We start from the raw sequence: 15,558 nt of genomic DNA on the forward strand, positions 1-15,558 counted from the left end.
GGTTGGATAGACAGCAGCACACTGAACCGACGCTGTGGAAACTAACAGCAGCTACTGGGGTCCTAGGGTTGGATAGACAGCAGCACACTGAACCAACGCTGTGGAAACTAACAGCAGCTACTGGGGTCCTAGGGTTGGATAGACAGCAGCACACTGAACCGACGCTGTGGAAACTAACAGCAGCTACTGGGGTCCTAGGGTTGGATAGACAGCAGCACACTGAACCAACGCTGTGGAAACTAACAGCAGCTACTGGGGTCCTAGGGTTGGATAGACAGCACACTGAACCAACGCTGTGGAAACTAACAGCAGCTACTAGGGTCCTAGGGTTGGATAGACAGCAGCACACTGAACCAACGCTGTGGAAACTAACAGCAGCTACTGGGGTCCTAGGGTTGGATAGACAGCAGCACACTGAACCAACGCTGTGGAAACTAACAGCAGCTACTGGGGTCCTAGGGTTGGATAGACAGCAGCACACTGAACCGACGCTGTGGAAACTAACAGCAGCTACTGGGGTCCTAGGGTTGGATAGACAGCAGCACACTGAACCAACGCTGTGGAAACTAACAGCAGCTACTGGGGTCCTAGGGTTGGATAGACAGCAGCACACTGAACCAACGCTGTGGAAACTAACAGCAGCTACTGGGGTCCTAGGGTTGGTTAGACAGCAGCACACTGAACCAACGCTGTGGAAACTAACAGCAGCTACTGGGGTCCTAGGGTTGGATAGACAGCAGCACACTGAGCCAACGCTGGGGAAACTAACAGCAGCTACTGGGGTCCTAGGGTTGGTTAGACAGCAGCACACTGAACCAACGCTGTGGAAACTAACAGCAGCTACTGGGGTCCTAGGGTTGGATAGACAGCAGCACACTGAACCAACGCTGTGGAAACTAACAGCAGCTACTGGGGTCCTAGGGTTGGATACACAGCAGCACACTTAACCGACGCTGTGGAAACTAACAGCAGCTACTGGGGTCCTAGGGTTGGATAGACAGCATACTGAACCAACGCTGTGGAAACTAACAGCAGCTACTGGGGTCCTAGGGTTGGATAGACAGCAGCACACTGAACCGACGCTGTGGAAACTAACAGCAGCTACTGGGGTCCTAGGGTTGGATAGACAGCAGCACACTGAACCAACGCTGTAGAAACTAACAGCAGCTACTGGGGTCCTAGGGTTGGATAGACAGCAGCACACTGAACCAACGCTGTGGAAACTAACAGCAGCTACTGGGGTCCTAGGGTTGGATAGACAGCAGCACACTGAACCGACGCTGTGGAAACTAACAGCAGCTACTGGGGTCCTAGGGTTGGATAGACAGCAGCACACTGAACCAACGCTGTGGAAACTAACAGCAGCTACTGGGGTCCTAGGGTTGGATAGACAGCAGCACACTGAACCAACGCTGTGGAAACTAACAGCAGCTACTGGGGTCCTAGGGTTGGATAGACAGCAGCACACTGAACCAACGCTGTGGAAACTAACAGCAGCTACTGGGGTCCTAGGGTTGGATAGACAGCAGCACACTGAACCAACGCTGTGGAAACTAAAGGCAGCTACTGGGGTCCTAGGGTTGGTTAGACAGCAGCACACTGAACCGACGCTGTGGAAACTAACAGCAGCTACTGGGGTCCTAGGGTTGGATAGACAGCAGCACACTGAACCGACGCTGTGGAAACTAACAGCAGCTACTGGGGTCCTAGGGTTGGATAGACAGCAGCACACTGAACCGACGCTGTGGAAACTAACAGCAGCTACTGGGGTCCTAGGGTTGGATAGACAGCAGCACACTGAACCAACGCTGTGGAAACTAACAGCAGCTACTGGGGTCCTAGGGTTGGATAGACAGCACACTGAACCAACGCTGTGGAAACTAACAGCAGCTACTAGGGTCCTAGGGTTGGATAGACAGCAGCACACTGAACCGACGCTGTGGAAACTAACAGCAGCTACTGGGGTCCTAGGGTTGGATAGACAGCAGCACACTGAACCAACGCTGTGGAAACTAACAGCAGCTACTGGGGTCCTAGGGTTGGATAGACAGCAGCACACTGAACCAACGCTGTGGAAACTAACAGCAGCTACTGGGGTCCTAGGGTTGGATAGACAGCAGCACACTGAACCAACGCTGTGGAAACTAACAGCAGCTACTGGGGTCCTAGGGTTGGATAGACAGCAGCACACTGAACCAACGCTGTGGAAACTAACAGCAGCTACTGGGGTCCTAGGGTTGGATAGACAGCAGCACACTGAACCGACGCTGTGGAAACTAACAGCAGCTACTGGGGTCCTAGGGTTGGATAGACAGCAGCACACTGAACCGACGCTGTGGAAACTAACAGCAGCTACTGGGGTCCTAGGGTTGGATAGACAGCAGCACACTGAACCGACGCTGTGGAAACTAACAGCAGCTACTGGGGTCCTAGGGTTGGATAGACAGCAGCACACTGAACCGACGCTGTGGAAACTAACAGCAGCTACTGGGGTCCTAGGGTTGGATAGACAGCACACTGAACCAACGCTGTGGAAACTAACAGCAGCTACTGGGGTCCTAGGGTTGGATAGACAGCACACTGAACCGACGCTGTGGAAACTAACAGCAGCTACTGGGGTCCTAGGGTTGGATAGACAGCAGCACACTGAACCAACGCTGTGGAAACTAACAGCAGCTACTGGGGTCCTAGGGTTGGATAGACAGCAGCACACTGAACCGACGCTGTGGAAACTAACAGCAGCTACTGGGGTCCTAGGGTTGGATAGACAGCAGCACACTGAACCGACGCTGTGGAAACTAACAGCAGCTACTGGGGTCCTAGGGTTGGATAGACAGCAGCACACTGAACCGACGCTGTGGAAACTAACAGCAGCTACTGGGGTCCTAGGGTTGGATAGACAGCAGCACACTGAACCAACGCTGTGGAAACTAACAGCAGCTACTGGGGTCCTAGGGTTGGATAGACAGCAGCACACTGAACCGACGCTGTGGAAACTAACAGCAGCTACTGGGGTCCTAGGGTTGGATAGACAGCAGCACACTGAACCGACGCTGTGGAAACTAGCAGCAGCTACTGGGGTCCTAGGGTTGGTTAGACAGCAGCACACTGAACCGACGCTGTGGAAACTAACAGCAGCTACTCACAGGCTTCAAAAACAGATGGATGCAATACTACTAGTGAAATAAAGTGAACGGGAATTTGGTCAGTAAATATCCTCGGACCTAGTATGTTTTTATAATACGTTAGTGCAGAATAAGTGATTGATAGATCATGAGTTGGGAGAGTCCATGTAGTACTGCCTCATGCAGTGAACTGCTGTCGATCATATCAACATGATGGTAGCAGGCTACCACTGTATACTTGCGGACTGATCGAGATAACAGTCCGATCTTGGAACTATTCGTTAGGGGGGATAGATAGATGAACCTTTCTACGTGGAGAAATGTCATTTCCCCATAAATAGATGAGCATCTATGATGACTAATTTCAATCTGTTCCTGTAGCCACCTGTATAACCTGCATCTTTAAGTGCATAGGGTAGTGACCGTGTCCCAAAGGGCACCGCATTCCCTAAATAGGGCACTACTTTCAACCCTATGGGCCCTGGTGAAAAGTAGTGCACTAAATAGGGAATAGAGTGTCGTTTGGGATGCACCTAGGCCATACTCAGTGGTGGAAAAAGTATTCGATTGTCATACTTGAGAAAATGACTCAAGTAAAAGTGAAAGTCACCCAGTAAAATACTACTTGAGTAAAAGTCTAAAAGTATTTGGTTTTAAATATACTTATTAAGTATTAAAAGTTAAATGGAATTGCTAAAATATACTTAAGTATCAAATGTAACAGTAAAAGTATAAATCATTCCAAATTCGTTTATATTAAGCAAACCAGACGGTTCAATTTTCGATTTCTTTTTATTGACGGATAGCCAGGGGCACACTCCCAACACTCAGACATCATTTACAAACTAAGCATTTGTGTTTAGTGAGTTTGCCAGATCAGAGGCAGTAGGGATGGACCAGGGATGTTCTCTTGATAAGTGTGTAAATTGGACCATTTTCCTGTCAAAATGTAACAAGTACTTTTGGGTGTCAGAGAAAATGTATGGAGTAAAAAGTACTTTATTTTCTTTAGGAATGTAGTGAGGTAAAAGTTGCCAAAAATATAAATAGTAAAGTAAAGTACAAATACCCCATTAAAACGACTTAAGTAGTACTTTAAAGTATTTTCACTTAAGGTACTTTTACACCGCTGCTGGTGTCAGCCATGAGGTGGTCGTCACCTCAGATATAGTCTAGGTAAAATACCCTGAGAGAAAACACATTGCATTCTTCTATGATTGAATTCCAACCAAAGTCAATTCAGAACCACAAGGATCAAAGCCAGTGGCTCTTTACAGATAAACAGGAAATCAGATTGCAAAGCGACCAGAGTACAGGGGACAGTATTAGAGAACATTATATTTTCTGTGGAACAACCAAGATTCAATAGTGTGCTGGAATTTCATCCTAGTTCATTGCCACAACGTCAAACAAGACAAATCGAAAACTAGATTGGACTCGATTCAAGAGCCAATCAAGAAAGAAATAAAAGCCCATGGACCAATCCCACTGTGTCAATATGAAGGAATCATGTCTTGAGTCCCAAATTTCACCTTATTCCCTTTACAGTGGACTACTTAAGACCAAGTATTTGTAAGTCGCTCTGGATAAGAGCGTCTGCTAAATGACGTAAATGTAAATGTAAATGTAAGTTTTTCACTATGTCCCCATTGGGGACACACAAACTCCATGTTATTAAAGCCAGTCTCACCTCTGCAGATGGGGACAGGGAAGTCCCAGACGGCCATGTTGCCTGTGTTGAGGACACAGGTAAGGAGTGAGTGACCGTCCAACACGTAGCCCGTCACACACCTGTAGCGGATCGTGTTCCCGAGGTTGAACTGTGTTCCGTTTAGGATGCCTTTAGGTGGAACACCAGGGTTCCCACAGGCGCTGCTCCTTAACTCTGGAACACAGACACAGACAGAATGTTACCACAGAACACTGCTTCTTAACTCTGGAACACAGACACAGACAGAATGTTACCACAGAACACTGCTCCTTAACTCTGGAACACAGACAGAATGATACCACAGAACACTGCTCCTTAACTCTGGAACACAGAGAGAATGTTACCACAGAACACTGCTCCTTAACTCTGGAACACAGACAGAATGATACCACAGAACACTGCTCCTTAACTCTGGAACACAGACAGAATGTTACCACAGAACACTGCTCCTTAACTCTGGAACACAGACAGAATGATACCACAGAACACTGCTCCTTAACTCTGGAACACAGACAGAATGTTACCACAGAACACTGCTCCTTAACTCTGGAACACAGACAGAATGATACCACAGAACACTGCTCCTTAACTCTGGAACACAGACAGAATGTTACCACAGAACACTGCTCCTTAACTCTGGAACACAGACAGAATGATACCACAGAACACTGCTCCTTAACTCTGGAACACAGACAGAATGTTACCACAGAACACTGCTCCTTAACTCTGGAACACAGAGAGAATGTTACCACAGAACACTGCTCCTTAACTCTGGAACACAGAGAGAATGATACCACAGAACACTGCTTCTTAACTCTGGAACACAGACAGATTGATACCACAGAACACAGCTCCTTAACTCTGGAACACAGAGAGAATGATACCACAGAACACTGCTTCTTAACTCTGGAACACAGACAGAATGTTACCACAGAACACTGCTCCTTAACTCTGGAACACAGACAGAATGATACCACAGAACACAGCTCCTTAACTCTGGAACACAGACAGAATGATACCACAGAACACTGCTCCTTAACTCTGGAACACAGACAGAATGATACCACAGAACACAGCTCCTTAACTCTGGAACACAGACAGAATGATACCACAGAACACAGCTCCTTAACTCTAGAACACAAGACAGAGAGAATGTCACTAAATCCACTTCAATCAGTGTAGGTGAAGGGGAGGAGACAGGTTAAAGAAGGATTTGTGGTGAACGAGCAAGACAAAAGATGTAATAGTCTTTGAACGGGGTATGTTAGTAGATGCCATGCGCACCGGTTTGTGTCAAGAACTGAAACGCTGCTGGGTTTTTTCACGCTCAATATTTTCCTGTGTGTATGAAGAATGGTCCACCACCCAAAGGACATCCAGCCAACTTGACACAGCTGTATTTTTATTTATTATGGGTCCCCATTAGGTCCTGTCAAGGCAGCAGCTACTCTTCCTGGGGTTTATTATGGATCCCCATTAGTTCCTGCCAAGGCAGCAGCTACTCTTCCTGGGGTTTATTATGGATCCCCATTAGTTCCTGCCAAGGCAGCAGCTACTCTTCCTGGGGTTTATTATGGGTCCCCATTAGTTCCTGCCAAGGCAGCAGCTACTCTTCCTGGGGTTTATTATGGATCCCCATTAGTTCCTGCCAAGACATCAGCTACTCTACCTGGGGTTTATTATGGATCCCCATTAGTTCCTGCCAAGGCAGCAGCTACTCTTCCTGGGGTTTATTATGGATCCCCATTAGTTCCTGCCAAGACATCAGCTACTCTTCCTGGGGTTTATTATGGATCCCCATTAGTTCCTGCCAAGGCAGCAGCTACTCTACCTGCGGTTTATTATGGATCACCATTAGTTCCTGCCAAGGCAGCAGCTACTCTTCCTGGGGTTTATTATGGATCCCCATTAGTTCCTGTCAAGGCAGCAGCTACTCTTCCTGGGGTTTATTATGGATCCCCATTAGTTCCTGCCAAGACATCAGCTACTCTTCCTGGGGTTTATTATGGATCCCCATTAGTTCCTGCCAAGGCAGCAGCTACTCTTCCTGGGGTTTATTATGGATCCCCATTACTTCCTGCCAAGGCAGCAGCTACTCTACCTGGGATCCAGCAAAATGAAGGCAGTTATGAATGTATTGTTGTATAATTGTATAACAGATTTCACAACACATTAGGTGTGTGCCCTCAGGCCTCTACTCCACTACCACATATCTACAACACAAAATCCATGTTTACATATGTGTATAGTGTGATTGTTATCGTGTGTGTGTATGCATGTGTGTGTATGTATGTGTGTGTATGCATGTGTGTGTATGCATGTGTGTGTATGCATGTGTGTGTATGCATATGTGTGTATGCATGTGTGTGTATGCATGTGTGTGTATGCATGTGCGTGTATGCATGTGTGTGTATGCATGTGTGTGTATGCATGTGTGTGTTGCTTCACAGTCCCCGCTGTTCCATAAGGTGTATTTTTATCTGTTTTTTTAAATCTGCCTAAAATACTGCCTGCCTCAGGTATCTGATGTGGAATAGAGTTCCATGTAGTCATGGCTCTAGGTAGTACTGTGCACCTCCCATAGTCTGTTCTGGACTTGGGGACTGTGAAGAGACCTCTGGTGGCATGTCTTGTGGGGTATGGATAGGTGTCTGAGCTGTGTGCCAGTAGTTTAGATAGACCTCTGGTGGCATGTCTTGTGGGGTATGAATGGGGTGTCCGACCTGTGTGGTAGCCGTTTAAACAGGCAGCTCGGTGCTTTCAACATGTCAATACCTCTCATAAATACAAGTAGTGATGAAAGTCAATCTTTCATCCACTTTGAGACAGGAGAGATTGATGTGCAGACCGAGGCTCTGCATCTGTCCTCGTGCTCATAGACCTTAGTGGTGCTTTTGATACCATCGATCACTACATTTTTTTGGAGAGATTTGGAAACACTAATTGGTCTACACGGACAAGTTCTGGCTTGGTTAATATCTTATCTGTCAGAAAGATATCAGTTTGTCTCTGTGGATGGTTTGTCTTCTGACAAATCAACTGTAAACTCCGGTGTTCCTGTAAACTCCGTTTTAGGACCACTATTGTTTTCACTATATATTCTACCTCTTGGTGATGTCATTCGGAAACATAATGTTAACTTTCACTGCTATGCGGACGACACACAGCTGTACATTTTTCTGAAACATGGTGAAGCCCCAAAATTACCCTCCCTGGAAGCCTGTGTTTCAGACATAAGGAAGTGGATGGCGGCAAATGTTCTACTTTTAAACTCGGACAGAACAGAGATGCTTGTTCTAGGTCCCAAGAAACAAAGAGATCTTCTGTTGGATCTGACAATTAATCTGGATGGTTGTACAGTCGTCTCAAATAAAACTGTGAAGGACCTCGGCGTTACTCTGGACCCTGATCTCTCTTTTGAAGAACATATCAAGACTGCTTCAAGGACAGCTTTTTTCCATCTACGTAACATTGTAAAAATCAGAAACTTTCTGTCCAAAAATGACGCAGAAAAATTAATCCATGCTTTTGTCACTTCTAGGCTCGACTACTGCAATGCTCTACTTTCCGGCTACCCGGATAAAGCACTAAATAAACTTCAGTTAGTGCTAAATACGGCTGCTAGAGTCTTGACTAGAACCAACATTTTTGATCATATTCCTCCAGTGCTAGCCTCCCTACACTGGCTTCCTGTTAAGGCAAGGGCTGATTTCAAGGTTTTACTACTAACCTACAAAGCATTACATGGGCTTCCTCCTATCTCTCCGATTTGGTCCTGCCGTACATACCTACACGTAGGCTACGGTCACAAGACGCAGGCCTCCTTACTGCCCCTAGAATTTCTAAGCAAACAGCTGGAGGCAGGGCTTTCTCCTATAGAGCTCCATTTTTATGGAACGGTCTGCCTATCCATGTGAGAGACGCTGACTCGGTCTCGACCTTTAAGTCTTTATTGAAGACTCATCTCTTCAGTAGGTTCTATGATTGAGTGTAGTCTGGCCCAGGAGTGCGAAGGTGAACGGAAAAGGCACTGGAGCGACGAATCTCCCTTGCTGTCTGCCTGGCCGGTTACCCTCTCTCCACTGGGATTCTCTGCCTCTCACCCTATTACAGGGGCTGAGTCACTGGCTTACTGGTGTTCTTCCAAGCCTTTCCCTAGGAGGGGTGCGTCACTTGAGTGGGTTGAGTCACTGATGTGATCTTCCTGTCCGGGTTGGTGCCCCCTCAGGTTCGTGCCATGGCGGAGATCTTTGTGGGCTATACTCGGCCTTGTCTCAGGATGGTAAGTTGGTGGTTGGAGATATCCCTCCAGTGGTGTGGGGGCTGTGCTTTGGCAAAGTGGGTGGGGTTATATCTTGCCTGTTTGGCCCTGTCCGGGGGTATCATCGGATGGGGCCACAGTGTCTCCTGACCCCTCCTGTCTCAGCCTCCAGTATATATGCTGCAATAGTTTATGTGTCGTGGGGCTAGGGTCAGTCTGTTATATCTGGAGTCTTTCTCCTGTCTTATTCGGTGTCCTGTGTGAATTTAAGCTCCCTATAATTCTCTCTCCCTCCCTTCCCCGCCCAGAGGACCTGAGCCCTGGGACCACACCTCAGGACTATCTGGCCTGATGACTCCTTGCTGTCCCCAGTCCACCTGGTCGTGCTGCTGCTCCAGTTTCAACTGTTCTGCCTGTGGCTACAGAACTCTGACCTGTTCACCGGACGTGCTACCTTGTCCTGGACCTGCTGTTTTTGACTCGCTCTCTCTACCGCACCTGCTGTCTCTAACTATGAATGATCGGCTATGAAAAGCCAACTGACATTTACTCCTGAGGTGCTGACCTGTTGCACCCTCGACAGCCACTGTGCTTATTATTATCTAACCCTGCTGGTCGTCTATGAACGTTTGAACATCTTGGCCATGTTCTGTTATAATCTCCACCCGGCACAGCCAGAAGAGGACTGGCCACCCCTCATAGCCTGGTTCCTCTCTAGGTTTCTTCCTAGGTTCTGGCCTTTCTAGGGAGTTTTTCCTAGCCACCGTGCTTCTACACCTGCATTGCTTGCTGTTTGGGGGTTTTAGTCTGGGTTTCTGTACAGCACTTTGAGACATCGGCTGATTTAAAAAAAAAAGGGGCTTTATTAAATACATTTGATTGATTGATTGATATTATTCATGTTTGCTCTCTCAATATTAGGAATGTGTTGTTAATGTTTTGTATGCTCAGTGTATAACGGTGATGCGATGTTAAACTGTTAAAGCCATATACCTATCAGTAAAGGTAACCGCCGGTTTAATAACGACACTCAGATCCAATGGTTGGACTAATCTTCTGACACACCTGCCCAATATGGACACGTCTATGTTCGTTCAATTAAAACCACTCACAAAAGTTGGCTTTGTGTTGTTATAATGTTTTTTTTAATTTTTATTAATGTCTATGTACTGCTACTGAAGACAGAGGAGAATACGTTGAACGTCAATGCACTGTGAATTACTATAATAATGACATCAGGTAGCCTGTGAACTGATCAGGGCTCCATAGCCGCAGGCAGAACAGTTGAAACCTCACGCCATTTGCACTCACTGTATATAGACTTTTTTTTTCTTCTATTGTGTTATTGACTGTACGTTTTGTTTATTCCATGTGTGACTCTGTGTTGTTGTTTGTTGTTTGTTGTGTCGCACTGCTTTGCTTTATTATTGGCCAGGTCGCAGTTGTAAATGAGAACTTGCTCTCAACTAGCCCACCTGGTTAAATAAAGGTGAAATATATATATATATATTTTTTAATTGTGTTGTTGTATTGTTTTGAAATGATTGTCTGTGTACTGCTACTGAGAACAGAGTAGAATATGTTGAATACCAATCACTGTGAATTACTTTAATAATCCCATACATCAGTTAAAACAACAACAGACGTACATAACTGCTCTGCGATGAAAATTAAAAGGATTTATTCTGTCAAGCAGTTTGATAGAAAACATATTGCAGTCGGGTGTATATACTATTATTGTTGTGTTTGTTTACCATCTGGCTTTCAGCTAATTATTCTGGAACCAGACTAGCGGGGGCCGCATCCCAAATGGCCCTCTATCCCCCAATATAGGGCACTACTTTTGACCAGGGTCAATAGGGATCTGGTTAATAGCAGTGCACACTACATAGGGAATAGAGTGTCATTTGGGACACGAACCTAGACCCACATTTCCTCTTAAGAGTGAAACTGCTGTCTGTGAAGAACACATTGAAAACCTAATCATAAAGTTTACCGGCAGAAACAGAAACGGTCATACTTTCCACACTGCTCGTTCACCGTAACCAGTCACAGTTCTCACACTTCTCATTTGGATACAGGGAATGTATTTACCAGACTCTCCAGCCTTCTGGAAGCTTCTGTGTGTTTATCTCGGAAAAGGGGGGGGGGGTTGGGTAAAAAGCAAGAGACACATTTCTGTATCGTATCAATAAATCTCCCCCCCAAGAAAAACAGAACCGAATCTTGTGTGCACTAGCTATCTGGACTGTCTGCCACGAGAGATTACATATGTGTATTGTCTATGATTACGTCTCGGAGTTTTAATTGGATTGGATTTCTGCCACGTTCACGTCCACGAGTAATGATCTGATAACAGATGATAACCTACAGAGGGATTAATGGTGGCGCTATAATCATCAGATGATAACCAACAGAGGGATTAATGGCGGAGCTATAATCATCAGATGATAACCAACAGAGGGATTAATGGTGGAGCTATAATCATCAGATGATAACCAACAGAGGGATTAATGGTGGAGCTATAATCATCAGATGATAACGGACAGAGGGATTAATGGTGGAGCTATAATCATCAGATGATAACCAACAGAGGGATTAATGGTGGAGCTATAATCATCAGATGATAACGGACAGAGGGATTAATGGTGGAGCTATAATCATCAGATGATAACGGACAGAGGGATTAATGGTGGAGCTATAATCATCAGATGATAACCAACAGAGGGATTAATGGTAGAGCTATAATCATCAGATGATAACCAAAAGAGGGATTAATGGTGGAGCTATAATCATCAGATGATAACCAGCAGATAATCATCAGATGAATTTGTTTGGAAAAATGAACTGGATGGTTCAATACAGTATAACTGTTAATGTGCACCTCAAAACCATTTCACAGCATATCACAATGTTTACAAATCCATTTGAAAATAGCTCTTTACATATTAGAAGAGAAAGCAACATTTCATATTCAGTTCACTACAGAACAGCGTATTCTATTACAGAATATTCACTACAGAATAGAATATTCTATTACAGAATATTCACTACAGAACAGAGTATTCACTACAGAATATTCACTACAGAATAGAGTATTCTATTGCAGAATATTCACTACAGAATAGAGTATTCTATTACAGAATATTCACTACAGAATAGAGTATTCTATTACAGAATATTCACCACAGAATAGAGTATTCACTACAGAATATTCACTACAGAATATTACAGAATATTCACTACAGAATAGAGTATTCTATTACAGAATATTCACCACAGAATAGAGTATTCTATTACAGAATATTCACTCCAGAATAGAGTATTCTATTACAGAATATTCACTACAGAATAGAGTATTCTATTACAGAATATTCACCACAGAATAGAGTATTCTATTACAGAATATTCACTACAGAATAGAGTATTCTATTACAGAATATTCACCACAGAATAGAGTATTCTATTACAGAATATTCACCACAGAATAGAGTATTCTATTACAGAATATTCACTACAGAATAGAGTATTCTATTACAGAATATTCACCACAGAATAGAGTATTCTATTACAGAATATTCACTACAGAATAGAGTATTCTATTACAGAATATTCACCACAGAATAGAGTATTCTATTACAGAATATTCACTACAGAATAGAGTATTCTATTACAGAATATTCCCTACAGAATAGAGTATTCTATTACAGAATATTCACTACAGAATAGAGTATTCTATTACAGAATATTCCCTACAGAATAGAGTATTCTATTACAGAATATTCACTACAGAATAGAGTATTCTTTTACAGAATATTCACTACAGAATAGAGTATTCTATTACAGAATATTCACTACAGAATAGAGTATTCTATTACAGAATATTCACTACAGAATAGAGTATTCTATTACAGAATATTCACTACAGAACAGAGTATTCTATTACAGAATATTCCCTACAGAATAGAGTATTCTATTACAGAATATTCCCTACAGAATAGAGTATTCTATTGCAGAATATTCACTACAGAATAGAGTATTCTATTACAGAATATTCCCTACAGAATAGAGTATTCTATTACAGAATATTCACTACAGAATAGAGTAGTCTATTACAGAATATTCATACAGAACAGAGTATTCCATTACAGAATATTCAGATCAGAATAGAGTATTCTAATTCAGAATATTCACCACAGAATAGAGTATTATATTACAGAATATTCACCACAGAATAGAGTATTCTATTACAGAATATTCACTACAGAATAGAGTATTCTATTACAGAATATTCACTACAGAATAGAGTATTCTATTACAGAATATTCACCACAGAATAGAGTATTCTATTACAGAATATTCACTACAGAATAGAGTATTCTATTACAGAATATTCACTACAGAATAGAGTATTCTATTACAGAATATTCACTACAGAATAGAGTATTCTATTACAGAATATTCACTACAGAATAGAGTATTCTATTACAGAATATTCACTACAGAATAGAGAATCTCTTCAATAACAAGCACATGCTCAATGCCAAGTGGCCAACAACGAGCAACAAATAGGCAGGTGAGAAAATACATTTCTAAACCCCTGTGTGCTGCACAATATGTTAGCATCAGAATCTGAATGAAATGTTGCATCAAGCATATGTCACCCCACCCCACACACCAGCTTCTCAAACCTCTTTTCAAAGTTAGCTACAATATATAGCTACAATAGAGAAAGGAATTGGTCGTAAGGAATAGTTCTGTAATCCTGACCCGGCTATTCCCATTAAACCGAAGAGGAACCATGATTTACTGGTTGGTCAGGGTTCTGGTTTAAAGCAATGGAGGCATTTTGCTAAAATTATAACAGTTCTGACTCTATTAACTTTGGTGTATTGAAATACATTATATGGTGACAGAGTCTAAGAATTAACGGATAGACAATATGTTAAAGAAAAATTTGATGCATTTCTTTCTGATAAATTCCTATATTTGCCAACAGAAGCAATTCCAAACATGGCCTGTTAGAAGGCGGCAAGGCAGACTAAAGCTAAGCTGAAAAAGCTTACCTCAAATGTTAAACTGAAAATATGGAAAGTAATCTTTCAGTCGCAATGTTCGTCAAGCTTGAAACAAACGCATATTAACACTCATTATAACTCTAGGTGTGTGGCTAAGTTTCATGACAAACAGGAAGTATAACCCATTCAGAAAATCAGGTCGATTCCATGCTCAGTCCAGCAGCAGGGGACCTCATAATGCTTCTGGTCAAACACTGCAGAGTAAAACTAAATGGATGTTCTCCTTTCATTTAGCTACAAAAGAAGATAAATATTTACCTGCAGTTTGGAATTGAAGAGTTTAATTTTTTTTTAAACGCTATTTATCCACTTTCAGAAATGTTGGTAAATTGGCGTTAATTATGAAAGAGATTGGTGTGTTTTTTCACTAGCGAATCGTGGCATTGGGGTTGTTCAATGACAGACGTGTATTTGTTTAAAATCTGATCACTTGATGGTTTCATTTCAGAGAGAAAAATAATCATGTTTTTTTTTGCGAAACGTTATATATCCACCTCACTCTCAGAGAAATCAGTAGTACTGCTAGGTTTTACACAGTAATACTATATATCCGCCTCACTCTCAGAGAAATCAGTAGTACTGCTAGGTTTTACACAGTAATACTATATATCCCCTTCACTCTCAGAGAAATCAGTAGTACTGCTAGGTTTTACACAGTAATACTATATATCCCCTTCACTCTCAGAGAAATCAGTAGTACTGCTAGGTTTTACACAGTAATACTATATATCTGCCCTCACTCTCAGAGAAATCAGTAGTACTGCTAGGTTTTACACAGTAATACTATATATCTGCCCTCACTCTCAGAGAAATCAGTAGTACTGCTAGGTTTTACACAGTAATACTATATATCTCCCCTCACTCTCAGAGAAATCAGTAGTACTGCTAGGTTTTATACAGTAATAATATATATCTGCCTCACTCTCAGAGAAATCAGTAGTACTGCTAGGTTTTACACAGTAATACTATATATCCGCCCTCACTCTCAGAGAAATCAGTAGTACTGCTAGGTTTTACACAGTAATACTATATATCTGCCTCACTCTCAGAGAAATCAGTAGTACTGCTAGGTTTTACACAGTAATACTATATATCTGCCTCACTCTCAGAGAATTCAGTAGTACTGCTAGGTTTTACACAGTAATACTATATATCTGCCTCACTCAGAGAAATCAGTAGTACTGATAGGTTTTACACAGTAATACTATATATCTGTCTCACTCTCAGAGAAATCAGTAGTACTGCTAGGTTTTACACAGTAATACTATATATCCCCCTCACTCTCAGAGAAATCAGTAGTACTGCTAGGTTTTACACAGTAATACTATATATCCGCCTCACTCTCAGAGAAATCAGTAGTACTGCTAGGTTTTACACAGTAAT

The 15,558-nt window shown here is 42.9% G+C and overlaps 1 protein-coding gene across 1 annotated transcript in view; it reads right to left on the reverse strand.

Annotated features, from left to right (window-relative positions):
- Positions 1–15,558, reverse strand: part of LOC115187885 (CUB and sushi domain-containing protein 3-like) — a 1,475,978-nt gene that overhangs the window by 378,939 nt on the left and 1,081,481 nt on the right. The window contains 1 exon segment of the mRNA XM_029746934.1: positions 4,816–5,010. Coding sequence (XP_029602794.1) covers positions 4,816–5,010 — 195 coding nt within the window.

This window comes from Salmo trutta, unplaced genomic scaffold (genome assembly GCF_901001165.1).
Source record: "Salmo trutta unplaced genomic scaffold, fSalTru1.1, whole genome shotgun sequence".
NCBI classification, from domain to species: domain Eukaryota; kingdom Metazoa; phylum Chordata; class Actinopteri; order Salmoniformes; family Salmonidae; genus Salmo; species Salmo trutta.